Raw genomic sequence first — 16,679 nt, forward strand, 5'->3', positions numbered from 1 at the left:
TTTAGGGTTTTTCTTTGTTTTTGTTGTATGTCACATGAATGTAACGCCACTTTTTGTGTTACATTACTCATAGCTTGTGTTTGAAATATGTATTTGCGGAGACGTGCATTGCACGTGCACGATTACTAGTATACCAGAAGTTCCGTAAGAGTGTATTATATAATACACTTTTCCAACTTCTCCTCTCACTTTTCACATGTGCGTTTTCTGAACGAGTAAAAGGTGTGCTTTATGCGAAAAAAAAAGAAATTCCATAGGGAAAGATGGGCTTAAAAACATATTAATCTTTTCTTTAGAAACACAGTACAAACGCAGATGCTCATAACGTGTGAACACATGCACACCCTACCCCTATGAGTATATCTGAAAGATTGGGCCGGCATATCTTGAGATTGAAGAAGTCACCACGGACGCCTCGCTATCGACGGATATATCGTATACCACTGAGAGAATAATTAGCCGTAAATGCGAACACTTGTATCAAGTCTAGGACTTGAACCGGGGTGAGTTGGTTTCACCACAAGGAAACCTAACCAGTTGAGTTGTGCTCACTTCGCAAATTATATTAATCTATTTTTAAGTTTTTACCAAGTACATAATTTTCTAGATCGTACAACTGTATATTCTTATTTTTAAAAGAGTAAATTATTTAACCGAATTATCGTATAACTATATATTTAAGATTTAAGGTGTTTATATCACAAAACTATAGATCTAGCAACAAATTATCATGTAATTATAGATTTAAGATAGAGTTACAGGAAAACTACAGACATTTTAAGTAGCAAATTTATCCCAAAACTACAAATTTAGTGGCAATTTAATCAGAAAACTACAAGTCTATAGCTCGCGTACAACAATAGTGTTGGATTAAAACAATACGATTTGTAGTTTTGCGATAACTTCAATATTAAATATGAAATTTTGTGACAAAGTTAACGCTAAATCTATAGTTTGTGATAGAACACTTTAAACATATAGTTTTACGATATTTTGGTGAAAACTTACGTAGTTATGTAAAATTTACTTCTGAGAGGCGGAGATTCGAGAAGCTACGAACCTCCCCAAAGAAATCTAAAATCACGCTTCATGTGTGTGTGATTTTGTGTGCGCCTAGCACAAAGGGGGAGCACCCCCAGTCACAAGGTTTTTGTTTTGTTTTCTTTTTTTTTTGTCGCTTTCTCCCTTTATTTTTGTTTATATAATTTCCAGATCAAAGAATAGAGAAAATAAAGAATTAGGATGTCACACGTACACTTTTCCTTACGAAATTTCCTTAAGAACAAAGAGGTAGTATCATCTTATGCTAAGAATCCTATGAAATTAGCTTAGCTTGTAAGACTAAAATCCTAAGGAATTTAGTAGTAGAATCCATTCATGCAAAACAAACGATTTATTTTAAAAAAAATCATTGTCCCTAAATTCTACGATAATCCTGGTGAAAATCGTCTGAACTGAATGAGCCTTCACCCATCCATCCAAAAAAAAGGGGCGTTCACTTCAGTGGTGCGCGCGTGGTGGCGCCACGGAGGCCGACAAATCCGCTGCTCGACGGCATCTTCGCCTCCTCCCCCACCCGCATCCTCTTCCACCTCTCGCGCTCACGCCATTTATACTCTCCTCCTCCTCCTCCTCTACTCCTAGCAGCAGCGTTGGTTGGTGAGCTGAGGCATATGGCCATGGCTGCCACGTCCCGCGCGCCGTCCACGCTGGCCCCGGCGTCGTTCTCCGCCGCCGGCGGCAGCAGGAGGCGGCGCCGGTGCCCGAATCCCAGGGTGCGGGTGGGGGTGGGGGTGCGGTGCTCGCTCGACAGCAACGTCTCCGACATGGCCGTCAACGGTGAGGGTTTCTTGGGTTTCGTTTTCTCCGGTCGATTCTTTCTTCTGCGGTGCCACTCCGCTCTCCCCCTAGAGATTCTTGAACGGTTTTGGTATATGGATAGAACCAAGGAGACACAAATTCTTGAACCCTGGATTTTGGTGGCTCTGAACTGAACTGAATTTGTGGATTAGTTAGTTAGTTAGTCGTTGCTTGTGATGAGTCTGACCATGTGTAGTAGCTAGATTCTTCTTTTCTAGGTTCATTCAGTAGCTTTCTACAGGATTACCTGAATATGCTGCTGACTGTGAAAGGCTGAAAGCAATTGAATTGGGGATCTTTTTTCCGTGTGTGGCAGCTCCGAAAGGATTGTTCCCGCCGGAGCCGGAGCACTACAGGGGGCCGAAGCTGAAGGTGGCCATCATAGGGGCCGGCCTCGCCGGCATGTCCACCGCGGTGGAGCTCTTGGACCAGGGCCATGAGGTTTCTTCAATTCATTGCCTGCAATGATGTCCATGTTCTGCTCTTCCAGGGAAAAGAAAGTGATTTTTGGTTGACCAAAATTGGGGTGATGTTCCTCTTTTGCAGGTTGATCTGTACGAGTCCCGGCCGTTTATCGGCGGCAAAGTCGGTTCTTTTGTGGATAGGAAAGGGAACCATATCGAGATGGGGCTGCACGTGTTCTTCGGGTGTTACAGCAATCTTTTCCGCCTTATGAAGAAGGTAATTTTCTATGTTCTTTCAGATGGTTGGAGAATGTCTACTTTTCAAGTATTTTGTTAATCTAGACTGCACTAAGTAGATAATGGAGCTGAGTTAGATGCTTCTTCCATCATGAAAAGTTAGGAATGCCATCTGTTTGCACTTACTAGAGTATGGTAAATCTGTACTCCCGGAGTATATTGTGAGGAGAACATGCTATCTTTATTTTTGTCTATATGAAGCATGTAGTCAATTACTTTATTTCATGAGTCGGATAATTTGTACTTTTTCTGTATTAGCCAGGTTTGACACTAACTGTTAATCGAGTTCAACCTTATTTTGTTTCAGGTTGGAGCTGATAATAATCTGCTAGTGAAGGAGCATACCCATACATTTGTAAATAAAGGAGGCACGATTGGTGGTATGTTCAGTTATCCTATACCCATGTGCCTAACAGTTGTAGGAGTTGTGGTGTTTTTTTACTTGTCGTGCTGAAATCATTCTTCATTACTTTTGAGCTACCTTTCATAGAAAGTTAAACCGTTGCTAATATTTAAAGTTTACGAAGTGTAAATTACTATGAGACGATTTGCTAGAACACTAAATTGTTCTTTTGTGGGCGGCAAAAAAAAAGTGCTCTGGCGTGTTATTTTCTTGATCTTGCATTAGGCCAATACTGATAAGACAACTTGCCATATTTCTACTAAGTGTGCTAAACTAACTCAAGTGTATTTTGCTATGTATTTATATTCCACTTATTTTCTAAACTTTCATACTATTTGCTTTGCTAATTGCTATACAGAACTTGATTTTCGGTTTCCTGTGGGAGCTCCGTTACATGGTATCCAAGCATTCCTACGAACTAACCAACTCAAGGTAATTACTCTAAATTCATGTCCGGTAACTAGGATATCAAACTTTGACTATCTTTATTGACCATGTTTAATCACAATATTTTGACTTTCCAACTTATTGTAATATTCTTGCTTTGAACTCTGTCAAAGTCATGCCCACGCTTCTAACAGTATCCTCATTTTTATACTCTGTATTCATACCTTTTAGTCACACGCCATTGCTTTTTGAATATAGTGCTTGGCGCTTTGGGGCACAATGTAATCAGCTGAGTTGAGTTGTAAATATTCCTTGAAAGCTCCTAAAAGTGATTGGTCTGTTTAATATTCCTTGCAGACTGTGATAATCTACTAAAGATGTGGCTTTCTGTGATATTTGTATTGTCATGAATCAAAGGATTGTAATGTCTTCCTACCTGTCTATATATGCAAATTGCATAGCTAGTTCTTGATTGCCATGTCACCAGATAGAATGTGATATGGATTCTTCTAAATCTTGTTATAATTCATAATTGAAAGATTCTATAAGGGTGATAAGCATATTTGTTAAGGATTCTATAAGGATTCATAAACCTTCAACTTTGCCCATCTATTTTATACAGTACATATTTGTTAGATGGATTCAATATATGGACTAATTAAAATATTTGAATCATGTTTCAGGTTTATGATAAAGCAAGAAATGCCGTTGCTCTTGCTCTAAGCCCAGTTGTTCGAGCTCTTGTTGATCCAGATGGTGCATTGCAGCAAGTACGGGATTTGGATGATGTATGTATCTCTCTCCTCTTTTTTAAGTGTCATTAGGAGTGTATATCTACTGTCTAGGCAATGCATCATTATATCTCGAATCTGGAACATAGGTTACTAGTGCACTTCCTTCTGTTTCATTCTCATCACAATTAGTTATATAAACATATGTACTATAAATATCGTAGAACTGTTATTAATGAAAAATCAGAGGTAGATAGCTTCTATCTAAAGGTTAATTTGCAAGTGTACTTTTTTCAGGTAAGTTTCAGCGATTGGTTCTTGTCCAAAGGTGGTACTCGAGAGAGCATCACAAGGATGTGGGATCCTGTTGCCTATGCTCTTGGTTTCATTGACTGTGATAATATCAGTGCACGTTGCATGCTTACCATTTTCACTCTGTTTGCCACAAAAACAGAGGCATCTTTATTACGCATGCTAAAGGGTTCACCTGATGTTTATCTGAGTGGTCCAATAAAGAAGTACATAACAGACAGGGGTGGTAGGTATGATGGCAAAGACCGAAATTTGTTTTGCATTAGTATGTACTGCACCGTTGAAAGCTTACATCATTTAACAAATCCTTCAGGTTTCACCTGAGGTGGGGATGTAGGGAGGTTCTCTATGATAAGTCACCTGATGGGGAAACCTATGTTAAAGGCCTTCTCCTATCCAAGGTTAGCACCATTATCTATGAAGTGTGGTTATCCTTTGCATGACTGTACAGCTAGATCATGGTTGATAATAATGTGCATTGCTGTAGGCTTAGCTTAACCCTTTTCTTGATACTTTGTTTGACACTTTTGCCATGCCTGGACATTTTTAGGCTACAAGTAGAGAGATAATCAAAGCAGATGCATATGTCGCAGGTTCTTTCTCTTCCATTTTGTCTTTGACTACCACGTCCTACCATGCAAGATTAAATTGGAATTGTTGATTGTAGCTTGTGATGTCCCGGGGATCAAAAGACTTTTACCTTCTGAATGGAGGCAATGGGATACATTTGACAACATCTACAAGTTAGATGGTGTTCCTGTAGTCACAGTACAGCTTCGTTATAATGGATGGGTTACAGAACTTCAAGATTTGGAGAAATCAAGGTAACTCCAGTCTCCCCTCCCCAGTTAGCCCAATATTTTTATCAATGCCTGTGATGCACACATTATATTTTTTCATAAAGAGTGCATTTGTTTGTACTGAACAATGGCCGTACAAATGCAGTCTGCTTTTTTGCATGATGCTGAATGATACCTCTGTTTATCTTTGATGTAGACAACTGAAAAAGGCAGTTGGCTTGGATAATCTTCTCTACACTCCAGATGCAGATTTTTCATGTTTTTCAGACCTTGCACTTTCATCTCCTGCTGACTACTACATTGAAGGACAAGGTTCCTTGATCCAGTAAGGCTACTTTCTCTTCCATGTTCTTTGCTTTTGTGGTCTGGAATTAAGTTTGACTATTCAGTGTTCTTGACATTTGATATCATTCACTATTGTAGCTGTTAGTTTGTAATTATGGTTTATTTTTACACAAGCAGCTTACTTGGTGACTAGTGTAGTAGAACTGTTGAATTTCATGCATCAAATTGATAACTGTTGCAATTAAAATCACCGTGTGCTACTACTTCATTTGTAGAGCTGTGCTAACCCCTGGCGATCCTTACATGCCATTGCCGAATGAGGAGATAATTAGCAAGGTTCAAAAGCAGGTGGGTTTGTAAATACCACTCTGTTGATCAAATTATTCTTGTATTCCATTACCAAAATTCTAGAACTGGTTGTTAGAGATCCATTGCAAATAATGAAGCGTGTTAATTTTAAATCAGGATCATTTCTTCTGCTTTTGTTAATTATTTCATTCTTTCAAAACTCACTTCAGTGCAAATCCATTTATGATTCATGCAGGTCTTAGAATTGTTCCCGTCATCACGAGGCTTGGAACTTACATGGTCGAGTGTGGTGAAAATCGGTCAATCATTGTACCGCGAGTCACCAGGAAATGATCCATTTAGACCTGATCAAAAGACACCGGTTAAAAACTTCTTCCTGTCTGGCTCTTACACAAAACAGGTATCTAAACCATTGACTTAGTCACTGTCACCAGTAATCAATCAGCGCTCATCAAATACAATTGTTTTGATTCTGTAAATTTAGATTTTAAGCAGGAAGGTTCGTTTGGTAGATATTCGTAATATTGGATGAAACATATATAACTGCTCCTGTAAAAGCATGATCGACGATCCCATGAACTCATAATCTGCTATCTTGTTTGCAGGACTACATTGACAGCATGGAAGGGGCAACTCTCTCAGGCAGGAGAACCGCGGCCTACATCTGTGGTGCAGGAGAGGAGCTGCTCGCCCTCCGAAAGAAGCTCATTGTCGACGACAGCGAGAAGGCCAGGGGTAAGGTCGAGGCCCTTCAGACAAGCTGAGCTTCCTCAAATGACACATGCTGGAGTGAGTGGATTGCTATGCCCAAAACAAAAACAGCTTCCTGGGTGTAGTAGGCGATTTCCGCAGCGACTCTCATGTAAATCCTACTTGATTGAGCATTTAGGTCCAATCTGCTGCTGCCCTTTTTGCCTTGACACGATCGTTCGTTCGCCCGTCAATGGTGTGTTCTTCGTTATTGTGAATTTGTGATTGGGAACCAAAGGTGGCATACGGGATTACATCAGGCAGCGTGTGTTTTGTTCAGCTTAACCGATCATTGAACCCATTGATGATGATGATGATGTTTATATAGTGCACACATCACTTAAAATCTTGTGAGAGATGGTGCTTAAATTTGGTGAGTACTGCTGTACTTTATAAGGCACTTTAGAGTTTTTATAAGGAGTATATTTTGAACATTGTGAGATGAGAAATTTTAGATACTTAAAAGTACGAGTTACTTCAATTTTACACTAGTAAGCTGTTGGTATCTTAAAATTTTGGTACCAAGTTGGTACCTTGTCAAGGACAGTAAAATTACCTTGTGAGATGTCTTGTGAGATAGTGTGCTAAGTGTGCGCAACTAAAATATGGAATATAGAAAAAAAATATTCGAAGGAGGTAGTATTGAATTGTTGTGACTGAAATTCGTCGATACTGGATGGTGGAAATTTGACTCTTTTTTCCCCTTGCCATGCCTGAAGTCTGAAGTTTCCATGTCCTATTGAAAATGAAATGATCATCATCTTTTACATCTAGGATAACACTAAGCATACCTAAAGCACTGAAATTTTTGGTTTGGTCAGAATATGGATTGCAGCACGCTAGCACCATCATGGAGGCAGCACCGTTTCATATTACAAGTCACTTTGATTTTTCTACAAATTAAACTTTTTTAGTTTTAATCAAATTTATAGAAAAAAATAGTAATAAATTCAAAACACCAAATTAGTTTCATTGAATATATTTTTATAATATATTTGTTTTATATTGAAAACACTACTATATTTTTCCATAAATTTTATCAAACTTCTAAAGCTTAATTGGGAAAAAAAATCAAAGCGACTTGTGTTTTTCTTTGGGCTCTCTGGCAAAACAGCAACTGCCATTGGCTGGCGTGGCGTGTCACCTTGAGCACCTCACAATCTGCCGATCCCCAGCAGTGTCCAAGTGTGAGCTTCTTGTGGTTGGATTGCCATTTGGCCATTGCCTCTGGATCTGCCTCTGCAACATTGAGAATAATGCTTTCCAATTTCCATGTAGTAGTAGTAGCAGCATGTAGTGTGTATGAGCCAACTGCAAAAACAAAAAAGAAAAAGAAAAATGGCGCCAAGATTAACCGCCAAACGGCCTGCTTCCCTCTCCTCTCGCGGCAGAAACGCAGTTCTTCAGCTATGGTGTGGATCAGAGAAATGGAGGATTCTGCAGAGCCATCGCCGCCTCCCCGGCGGCGTCCGGTGCAGCTCCGGCTCGCCGGACAGCGGCGGCGGCGGCGCCCCGCCGCTCGTCAGGGCGGCGGTCAGCACCGTCACCGAGCTACTCAGGGTCCTGACTCCCAAGAACCCCAGGCATGCAAAGTGCTCGAGTTCATCTGATGTTGCTGTTCACCATTTGGTTTTTGAGAATTCTTCTCTAATTTGCTCATGATGCAAGCATCTGGGATTCAATTTGAGGGTGCAGAGTTGTTGATGATGATCTTCAGAAGGGAGATGAAGGAGGAGGAGGAGCAGAGTTGGATTCGCCGCGCAGCGTGGATGATGTGGTTGCTGTTCTTGAAGCCGATTACCAGCGAGCATATTTCCTCACTGGTATGTAGTATGAGTTTTCTTTGTCTGTTGATGCTGCCATGTCATAGAGAACATAAGATAAATTGAAGAGTTGGAAATTGCACATTTAATTTCACTTTTTAGTACTGATGATGGTTACATAGAACTTAAAATTTAGGTTAATCGACTGCCATATATATAGTACACATGCCAAATGGTTTCAGAATCTGAAGTTATAATGCACTGAAACATCGGATGTTTTCTTATCAGGGAACTTTACTCCGGACATATATACCGAAGATTGCTTGTTTGAGGACCCGACAATAAAGTTCCGAGGTTTGCGATAATTTTCATTGCTATTTGACCTCACAAATACGCAATGCAAGCCGTCAAGCGATGTTTAATTTGATTCCCTCCAATTTCAAAGAAATACTATGAATTTTTGTTATGATAAATGCACTGTTGTTATTTGGTAGGAAGGTCTAGATATTCCCAGAACCTAGATCTGCTTGTCCCGTTCTTCGACAGCCCTTCACTTGAGCTTGAAAACATCGAAAAGGTAACACTGCTTGCTGAGAGAAACACCCAAGAGTCTTCCGGTTAGCTCCACAAGGTGGTGCGCTAGACGACCCTCTTTTAATTATTTAATATTAGGTCATTCCCTAATATTCGCGTCTTTTTTAACACTGCTTGCTGAAATTATCAAGTGCCCAGTGATGCATCGGCAATGCATGTGTCGTTTTTTTTCTTTTCCATTCCATTTTGCTATAAAATTGATGTAGCTACCAACTTACCAAATGTCAATTTCCATCTCCAGATTGCCCTTCTGTTCTGAACTGTAAGGAATGCCATTATATTGTGCTAGTAAACATGCAATCTATTTTTGTTGCAGATGTGCCTTGACTGATTAGCTTCTAGTTTAGTTATACTGGCACAGTGTGATTTGTCAAACTTTTGTCTAAGCTATACCCATTTTGCAACTTCCTGATGCTCTTTGCAAATCAAGCAGGGGTTGAGGGTTGAAACAAAGTTCATCATGGCAACATGGACACTAAGGTGATACTGTAATATTAAATCTTGTTTCGTTAATTATTAGGTGGGGTAAAACTAGTCATCTTTTGCAAGTTCAGAGTAACTGAACTAAAATCTCTATGAACCCAGAAGGATTTAGCAGAAACTTGTATTAAATACTGCACACTACTTTTTTTTTTCTTGTGTTCAACTAATATGCTTTTCTTACAGGACATATTTAAGGCTTCCATGGAGACCCCTCATCGCCATCAGAGGGAATACAACATATGATTTGGATGAAGAATACAAGGTAAGGAGGAGAAAAGAAAAGGAAGCAACCTTCTAATTTTTTTTCTCTTTCATTTTAATTCAAGAGCTAAGAATTTTTTTTGTTGTTACAATATGTTCAGGTCACTAGACATGCTGAGAGCTGGGATGTCTCTGCATTGGAGGCGATTGGGCAGATATTCGTGCCGGCTCCGAAACAAACGGATGACATCTAATTAACCAGCTAAAGCAACACAGAGCACTAGTATATATGAATATGATGCTGGTGCTTTGCCACGTAGTGCTTCTCAACCGCAATGCATTACTGTACATTTCCTTTTTGTGATTACACACAAGTAAGTGCACATATTATATTCTAACTAAGTACGAGTTAGTATGTTTTTGGTGTGAGTATGGTTCATGTAAAGCAGGTGGCAAAAAAAAAAAAAGACACCTCGCAAGATATTATATTCTAAGTACGAGTTAGTATGTTTTTTTGGTGTGAGTATGGTTCATGTAAAGCAGGTGGGCCAAAAAAAAAAAGATTTTTACAGTACATTCTACTACTAGTATATATGAAAGGGTAGATTTGGTATTTGTTAAAAATTTGAAAAGGGTTGTTTTGTCATTTAAAATAGAGAATTATTTTCATTGGGATTAATTTTTCATCGGTTGTTTTTTCTCTGGAATCTCATCATCCGCGTGATAGCGCTTCTTCTCCATACATCTCCGTCTCCGGCGTCCCTACTCCCGGCGCACTTCGCTCCCGCGCCAGCGCCGGAAGAAGGGAAATCGAATCGATTCCCGATAGCGGCGGCATCAATTGTGGCTGTTGGCGGCGGCAATGACGTGGTCGTCGGTGGCGGCGCAGCGTTCTGGCGGAAGAAAAAAGCGGCAGCAGTCGCCCATGCGCGCGGCATCAAGAAAAAAATCGCTGTGACTGGGCGAGCGGCAATTGACTAGATCTAACGAAAAGAGGAAACGTGAATTTAGAGAATTACCCCACGCAAATAGATAAAAAGACAAATATACTCCCAAACAATTTATACTGCAGGATATTTAGCAACAAGATCAGATAAATTTACACTGTTAGGTCAAATATACTGGTAGTATATACTAGTAGTAGAATGTACCGTAAAAGTCCTAAAAAAAAGACACCTCGCAAGAAAAAAGAAGCTACTAAAAGATACACCTAAGGTACGTTTGAAACATAAGAATTTCACATATCATATAAGATGTTTTATTTTGTCTTTTAAGTCAAAATTCTTTAATTGTGACCAAATTTATTGAAAAAAGTAGCAACACATTCAACACAAAACAGACAAAATATCCTATAAAAATGTATTAATTGTGAATTTAATAAAAACTAATTTGGTGTTGTATACATTTTTCCATCAACTTCTCCAAACTTTTAAAAAAAAATTGATTTAGGAAAAATAGAAAACACCTCAAATATACAATAGAGGAGCACATGATATTTTCATGAAATTCGAAAAAAATATACCCACGGTTCAAAAAGGACTAGAGGCACGAAAACAAAATACAAGTTCTCTCCAAGGCTCCTTCAAGACATAAGTTCCACAGGAATTAATTCAATTCCTACAAAGACTCAAAAATTCATCAGTTTCATAGTTCATAGTAAATTTCACTTTGGGTTACTTTTTACACCAATATTTCACTTTAGACCATACATTAACTAATGTTTTTTACTTTGGACTGGACAATCTTACCTTTGTTTTATTTTCAACCATCCTAACTCTTTTCTCAAGCATATAAAGACCTCGAGTATGTCAGCTCCTATTCATCAATAAACCTCTTTAGTTGTATGTAGACCATTGCTTTGACATAGAACAAAGTAGATGGATAAAAAAAATGAGTCACTTTAAAGTGACAAAATGGTGAAATTACCCAGTCCAAAGTGAAAACATTGGTTGAAGGGTGGCCCAAACTGAAACATCGGCAATAAAAAGGTAGTCGAAAATGAAATTTACTCTGGTATTTTTTTAAATGAAGATGGGCGCCGGCCCATCACCGTCGAATGTTCCACAAGCTTCGCGGCCCAACCCCAACCACCCAAAGCCAAGCAACCGTACGGTCTCCTCTCTCGTCAAACCAAACCCAAGCAAAGCACCCGCCACATCGGAGAAGAGAGAGAGAGAGAGCGTGGAAGCTTCTGGAAGGTTCTCGAAGATGCTGTCCTCCCTGTCGGCGTGGCTGGTGAACCCGCGGCGGAACCCGCTGGCCCGCCTCCACATGAACGCCGTCGCCTCCCGCCTCCGCAAATACGGTGAGCTGCCCCCTCCCCCCTTCGAATTCCGCCGCTAGGGTTAGGGTTAGGGTTTTGCCGCGGCGGGGGATCTCTCATCGGGGTTCTGGTGTGGGCAGGGCTCCGGTACGACGACCTGTACGACCCCTACCACGACCTCGACATCAAGGAGGCCCTGGCTCGGCTGCCGCGGGAGGTGGTGGACGCCCGCAACCAGCGCCTCAAGCGCGCCATGGACCTCTCCATGAAGCACCAGTACCTCCCCGCCGATGCCCAGGTTGAACAAGATTTCGCAATCATCCTCGGTAGTTTTGGTTCAGTCCCACATTCTGTTTGTATGTATGTATGAATGTGTGCGCGACCTGTGGAATTAGTAGAATTGTTTCTTCCATTTGCGTTGTCAATGTGGATACGGTCAATTGCGGCCAGGGACTTACGGAGACGTGGCTTGTCGATGTGGCTAGTTCGTTCCTCGAGCTTTTGCTCCGGGAGACTGCGACGCTCCGTGGCTTGGTGACGTAGGAATTAGAAGGATGGCAACTGGGAGACAATTGGTGAATAGGAATGGGCGGTGGACACCGATTTGATGCTTGTGATAGGGAATGGAACTGTTACTAAATGATGCTATGGCACTGTTAGTTTTGTCCTCTCTCTCTGATACATTTGCTTGTGTCTCCTTGTTAGGTCTATTTTGTTGAGATCGTTTGGTGAATTTGCTTCAATTGACCTCTTATACTTTGTTGTTTTCGGGGTGTACTGAGTTCTTGCTTCCTATCCTGTGTTCAGAATATAGTGAGCTTCCCTTTGAAGCTATAAGACCTTTAATTCCTTCTCCACATTCATCACATTCTGTTTTGACATTCTCCTGTCAATTACCGTCTGATCAGTTATTTAAGAGGACCTATCTGCATATCTCATATATTGTGATTTGCGACACCATTAATTTTCACTTTTTGGCAGGCGAAGCAGACACCGTTCAGAGGCTATTTATCTGATATGCTAGCACTGGTAAGTGTCCTTTTTTATCACCTTACCTTTCTTGTTACTTGAACCATGGATTACTACTTGGGAGCTGGCAATTGGCACTATACATACTGGAATAAAATGAACTTCGCTCATCACAATGTTCTTTTAGGAGCCACTTTACTTGAACAATTGTTTTCATTATACATGTTTGTGGTACCTGATACTTTCCAAGTATTTTGATTTCAAAGATCAAACTTTGTATATTTTGACCAATAATTAGCCAAAGTACATGTACAACTATTACTACTGTATGAAAATACTAGGTTTGCTGTCTTAAGATTGGCTTTCAGTACTATGAATTCCTGAATGTTGGTTCCTCATGCTGATTTAGTATCTAAAAAATTGTGTGCATAATTGCAAAGGTTATTTCTGCTCAAGGCCCCATTCAAATGATTTACTGACGGTTAATTGCTATCCACTAATAGTGTGTCATTGGCTGTTGGTGATTGTCCAGAGAAACAGTCTGCTGTTATCGGTATAAATGATTTGGGTAGTACTCCTTTTATTACACTTGTTTCCTCTTCTGTTGGTAGTAGAATATCATCATATATGAGCAGATGTTTCTTCCAAAGAAATCAATCCTTGACTACTCTGATGTGTGGGCCTTAAGAAACAAAACTCACGTTAAATTTTGATAAAAAACCATCTTTTGCTGGCTACTGTTTGACACATCATGCTTTTCAGGTGAAAAAGGAGAGCGCAGAGCGCGAAGCATTGGGAGCACTCCCCCTGTACCAGAGGACCATCCCATGAAGCGTCTACTTCGTAGGCCTGTTTCTAATTTTCTTGATGTATGAAAGTGAATTCAATAAAACGCAGTGGACGATTATGTACCATGTATTATGCTAAAATCCTTGTTGTGTAATGTGTTATGTGTATGCTTATTATGTGAAGATACCCACCGTCAGTTCTCCATAGATACCTTTTGGTATGACAACTGACATATGGTGTATGTTTTGTAATCAATTTAAAACTCTAAACAGCTTCACTTGGAGCTGAGTAGGTAAGAAAGTTTTCATTGTCGCACAGACCCTCTGAGCCGTATTTTCCTGTTTTACTATGTTCATTTCGAATTTCACTTTAGACAACTCCATTGTTTGCTTATTGGCTTATCAGTTGTAGCTAAAATTTGAATTTTGAAGCTTAATTTTATAATTGATTTTAAAGTTTTTTTTTCATCTTAGTTTATTTTATAGCATTGGTTTTTAAATTGCTAGGAACACAAAAATATATAAAAAGTTATATTTAGAAATTATTTTTGGTGGTTTCGTTTTTTTTTCTACGGGTGATAACCTAGTAGAGCAAATGATGATAGGCTAAGCTATTAACTAGGGTTAAACGTATTGTGTTGGGAGGGTTTACGGCCCTATTTAGGAAAGCTTCTAGCTGTAGTTTCTTCCATGATATTCAGCTATTCAAACTCTGTAGATTCTGATTATATGTAACCATAGAATCTAGAAAATAAACTATAAAGCAGAGTTTATCTTAGAATTTGGCTATCAACCAGCTACTATAGAATCTGGAAAACTGTCTTCTGCCTTCTAGTTTATTTTCTGGATTCTACAACTATAATTTCTTATAATATGTGCGGAAAGCAGAGATTATATTAGAATCTGGCTACCAACCAGTTACTATAGAACCTGGAAAACTGTTTTCTGGCTTCTAGTTTATTTTCTGGATTCTACAACTATAACTTCTTATAATATGGGCGGAAAGCAGAGATTATCTTAGAATCTGGCTATCAACCAGCTACTATAGAACTTGGAAAACTGTCTTCTGGCTTCTAGTTTATTTTCTGGATTCTACAACTATAACTTCTTATAATATGGGCGGAAAGCAGAGATTATCTTAGAATCTGGCTATCAACCAGCTACTATAGAACCTGGAAAACTGTCTTCTGGCTTCTAGTTTATTTTCTGGATTCTACAACTATAACTTCTTATAATATGGGCGGAAAGCAGAGATTATCTTAGAATCTGGCTATCAACCAGCTACTATAGAACCTGGAAAACTGTCTTCTGGCTTCTAGTTTATTTTCTGGATTCTACAACTATAACTTCTTATAATATGGGCGGAAAGCAGAGATTATCTTAGAATCTGGCTATCAACCAGCTACTATAGAACCTGGAAAACTGTCTTCTGGCTTCTAGTTTATTTTCTGGATTCTACAACTATAACTTCTTATAATATGGGCGGAAAGCAGAGATTATCTTAGAATCTGGCTATCAACCAGCTACTATAGAACCTGGAAAACTGTCTTCTGGCTTCTAGTTTATTTTCTGGATTCTACAACTATAACTTCTTATAATATGGGCGGAAAGCAGAGATTATCTTAGAATCTGGCTATCAACCAGCTACTATAGAACCTGGAAAACTGTCTTCTGGCTTCTAGTTTATTTTCTGGATTCTACAACTATAACTTCTTATAATATGGGCGGAAAGCAGAGATTATCTTAGAATCTGGCTATCAACCAGCTACTATAGAACTTGGAAAACTGTTTTCTGGCTTTTAGTTTATTTTCTAGATTCTAAAACTATAACTTCTTATAATATGGGTGGAAAGTTAAACTGTTTGGGAATTTTTTTTGATTCTAGAGAAGTTGTAGGTAGCAGAAAATCCCCAAACGAGCCCACAATCTTGTAAGTTCGGCCTATGTCTTTTCCTAGGAGGAATAATTTACCTTACATCCCTCATCTAAGAGTTGAGTTTGGATTTCATTCCTCAACCACAAAAAATCACAAAACCAAATACAATGTATCCCTCATCTTTAAAACCCGATGTAAATCAAATCTCTCGGTAGTATTTAAAGCAGTTTTAACTGATGTGGCATCTACGTGGCAATTTGACATGGTCTTTTTGGCTATGTGGCATTTTTATGTGGAACCCATGTCATCTTCTCTCCTCCTCTCTCTCCTCTTTTTCTTCATCTCTCCATTGACGACTCCTCTCCAACCAAAAGCTGTTGAGGGCGTCAAGCCGCTATCGCCTCCGCGACCAGCTGGAACTAGGGGTGAAAACGGTACGAAAACTTTTCGGATTCCAGACTTATTTTCGAAAACGGAATCTGTCGGTTGGAATTTTTTCGGAATTTTTCGGAAACAGAAACGAATTCAGAAATATTTTCTCAGAAACGGAATCGGAAATGATAAGGGCAGTTTTCGTCGGAACTCGGAATCGGTCGGAAACTTTCCGGAAATTCTCTCGAAATTACCAGAAATTTTGTGACTGAAATATCCTGGATTCTCTTTTTAAGCACTAAATAGTGAATATCATGGTGTTTGGCTGTTATTTTTTTAAAAAATATTTGTTATGTAAATCTAAAATTACATAAGAATATTTTTTTGTCCTACATTGGGATTTATCAACAGCATTACTCTTTTAAATATAGATAATTTATTCAATTGGATTTATCAGTTTGAGGGGTTTTTTATTCCGATAAATTTTCGTTACCGTATTCGCGCCAGTTCGTTTTCGCTCCGTTTTCAGTTTCGATAATATTCGATTCCGTTTTCGTATCCGGGGTTTCCGATTCCGAAAAAAATATGAAAACGAAAACGATAAATATGGTTTCCGTCCATTTCCGTACCGTTTCCACCCTAGCTGGAACCCTTCTGCGTCACCGATGAGGCCGCCTTCCTTTGCACGCGCGTCATGGACTTGCCTAGATGACAGGAAGTGGCGGCGATGGCGTCGCTCGACCCGATGACTCCTTGGCGGCGACTCCACCCCCTTTCTCCGCTAAGCTTTCCTGCTGCTGCTTCTCTACTATCGCTGTCTCCTTTCTCCACA

The 16,679-nt window shown here is 39.5% G+C and overlaps 3 protein-coding genes across 4 annotated transcripts; all 3 read left to right on the top strand.

The window, feature by feature from the left end:
• The first annotated feature begins 1,517 nt into the window (after nucleotides 1-1,517).
• Nucleotides 1,518-6,692, top strand: LOC127780101 (zeta-carotene desaturase, chloroplastic/chromoplastic). Its single transcript, XM_052307052.1, has 14 exons — nucleotides 1,518-1,839; nucleotides 2,177-2,301; nucleotides 2,407-2,541; nucleotides 2,869-2,941; nucleotides 3,323-3,396; nucleotides 4,035-4,139; nucleotides 4,380-4,624; nucleotides 4,708-4,795; nucleotides 4,945-4,987; nucleotides 5,062-5,218; nucleotides 5,391-5,519; nucleotides 5,755-5,827; nucleotides 6,024-6,188; nucleotides 6,394-6,692. The coding sequence occupies exons 1-14, from the start codon at nucleotides 1,674-1,676 to the stop codon at nucleotides 6,550-6,552; spliced, it is 1,737 nt and encodes a 578-aa protein (XP_052163012.1). The 5' UTR covers nucleotides 1,518-1,673; the 3' UTR covers nucleotides 6,553-6,692.
• A 1,022-nt stretch (nucleotides 6,693-7,714) lies between these two features.
• LOC127778813 (uncharacterized) lies at nucleotides 7,715-10,194 on the top strand. The gene is made up of 7 exons (XM_052305442.1): nucleotides 7,715-8,121; nucleotides 8,234-8,361; nucleotides 8,590-8,655; nucleotides 8,796-8,878; nucleotides 9,329-9,375; nucleotides 9,562-9,640; nucleotides 9,741-10,194. The coding sequence occupies exons 1-7, from the start codon at nucleotides 7,841-7,843 to the stop codon at nucleotides 9,831-9,833; spliced, it is 777 nt and encodes a 258-aa protein (XP_052161402.1). The 5' UTR covers nucleotides 7,715-7,840; the 3' UTR covers nucleotides 9,834-10,194.
• Nucleotides 10,195-11,663: 1,469 nt separating this feature from the next.
• On the top strand, nucleotides 11,664-13,915 carry LOC127778814 (cytochrome b-c1 complex subunit 7-like). 2 transcript variants are annotated; one of them, XM_052305444.1, is made up of 4 exons: nucleotides 11,664-11,884; nucleotides 11,983-12,140; nucleotides 12,833-12,871; nucleotides 13,574-13,915. In XM_052305444.1, the coding sequence occupies exons 1-4, from the start codon at nucleotides 11,788-11,790 to the stop codon at nucleotides 13,640-13,642; spliced, it is 363 nt and encodes a 120-aa protein (XP_052161404.1). In that variant the 5' UTR covers nucleotides 11,664-11,787; the 3' UTR covers nucleotides 13,643-13,915. The 2 variants fall into 2 exon arrangements, with proteins under 2 accessions (XP_052161404.1, XP_052161403.1); XM_052305443.1 differs by having other exon boundaries at nucleotides 11,669-11,884; nucleotides 12,824-12,871.
• Nucleotides 13,916-16,679: the final 2,764 nt, after the last annotated feature.

This window comes from Oryza glaberrima, chromosome 7 (genome assembly GCF_000147395.1).
Source record: "Oryza glaberrima chromosome 7, OglaRS2, whole genome shotgun sequence".
NCBI lineage: Eukaryota > Viridiplantae > Streptophyta > Magnoliopsida > Poales > Poaceae > Oryza > Oryza glaberrima.

Excerpts from the sequence above, each read along its gene's own strand:
- LOC127780101 (XM_052307052.1), top strand. The coding sequence starts at position 1,674 with ATGGCCATGGCTGCCACGTCCCGCGCGCCGTCCACGCTGGCCCCGGCG. Across the intron at positions 5,520-5,754 it reads GGACAAGGTTCCTTGATCCA|AGCTGTGCTAACCCCTGGCG; the intron begins GTAAGGCTACTT and ends CTTCATTTGTAG. Across the intron at positions 5,828-6,023 it reads TTAGCAAGGTTCAAAAGCAG|GTCTTAGAATTGTTCCCGTC; the intron begins GTGGGTTTGTAA and ends TGATTCATGCAG.
- LOC127778813 (XM_052305442.1), top strand. The coding sequence starts at position 7,841 with ATGAGCCAACTGCAAAAACAAAAAAGAAAAAGAAAAATGGCGCCAAGA. Across the intron at positions 8,879-9,328 it reads AGCTTGAAAACATCGAAAAG|GGGTTGAGGGTTGAAACAAA; the intron begins GTAACACTGCTT and ends CAAATCAAGCAG. Across the intron at positions 9,376-9,561 it reads ATGGCAACATGGACACTAAG|GACATATTTAAGGCTTCCAT; the intron begins GTGATACTGTAA and ends CTTTTCTTACAG.
- LOC127778814 (XM_052305443.1), top strand. The coding sequence starts at position 11,788 with ATGCTGTCCTCCCTGTCGGCGTGGCTGGTGAACCCGCGGCGGAACCCG. Across the intron at positions 11,885-11,982 it reads CTCCCGCCTCCGCAAATACG|GGCTCCGGTACGACGACCTG; the intron begins GTGAGCTGCCCC and ends TGGTGTGGGCAG. Across the intron at positions 12,872-13,573 it reads TATCTGATATGCTAGCACTG|GTGAAAAAGGAGAGCGCAGA; the intron begins GTAAGTGTCCTT and ends CATGCTTTTCAG.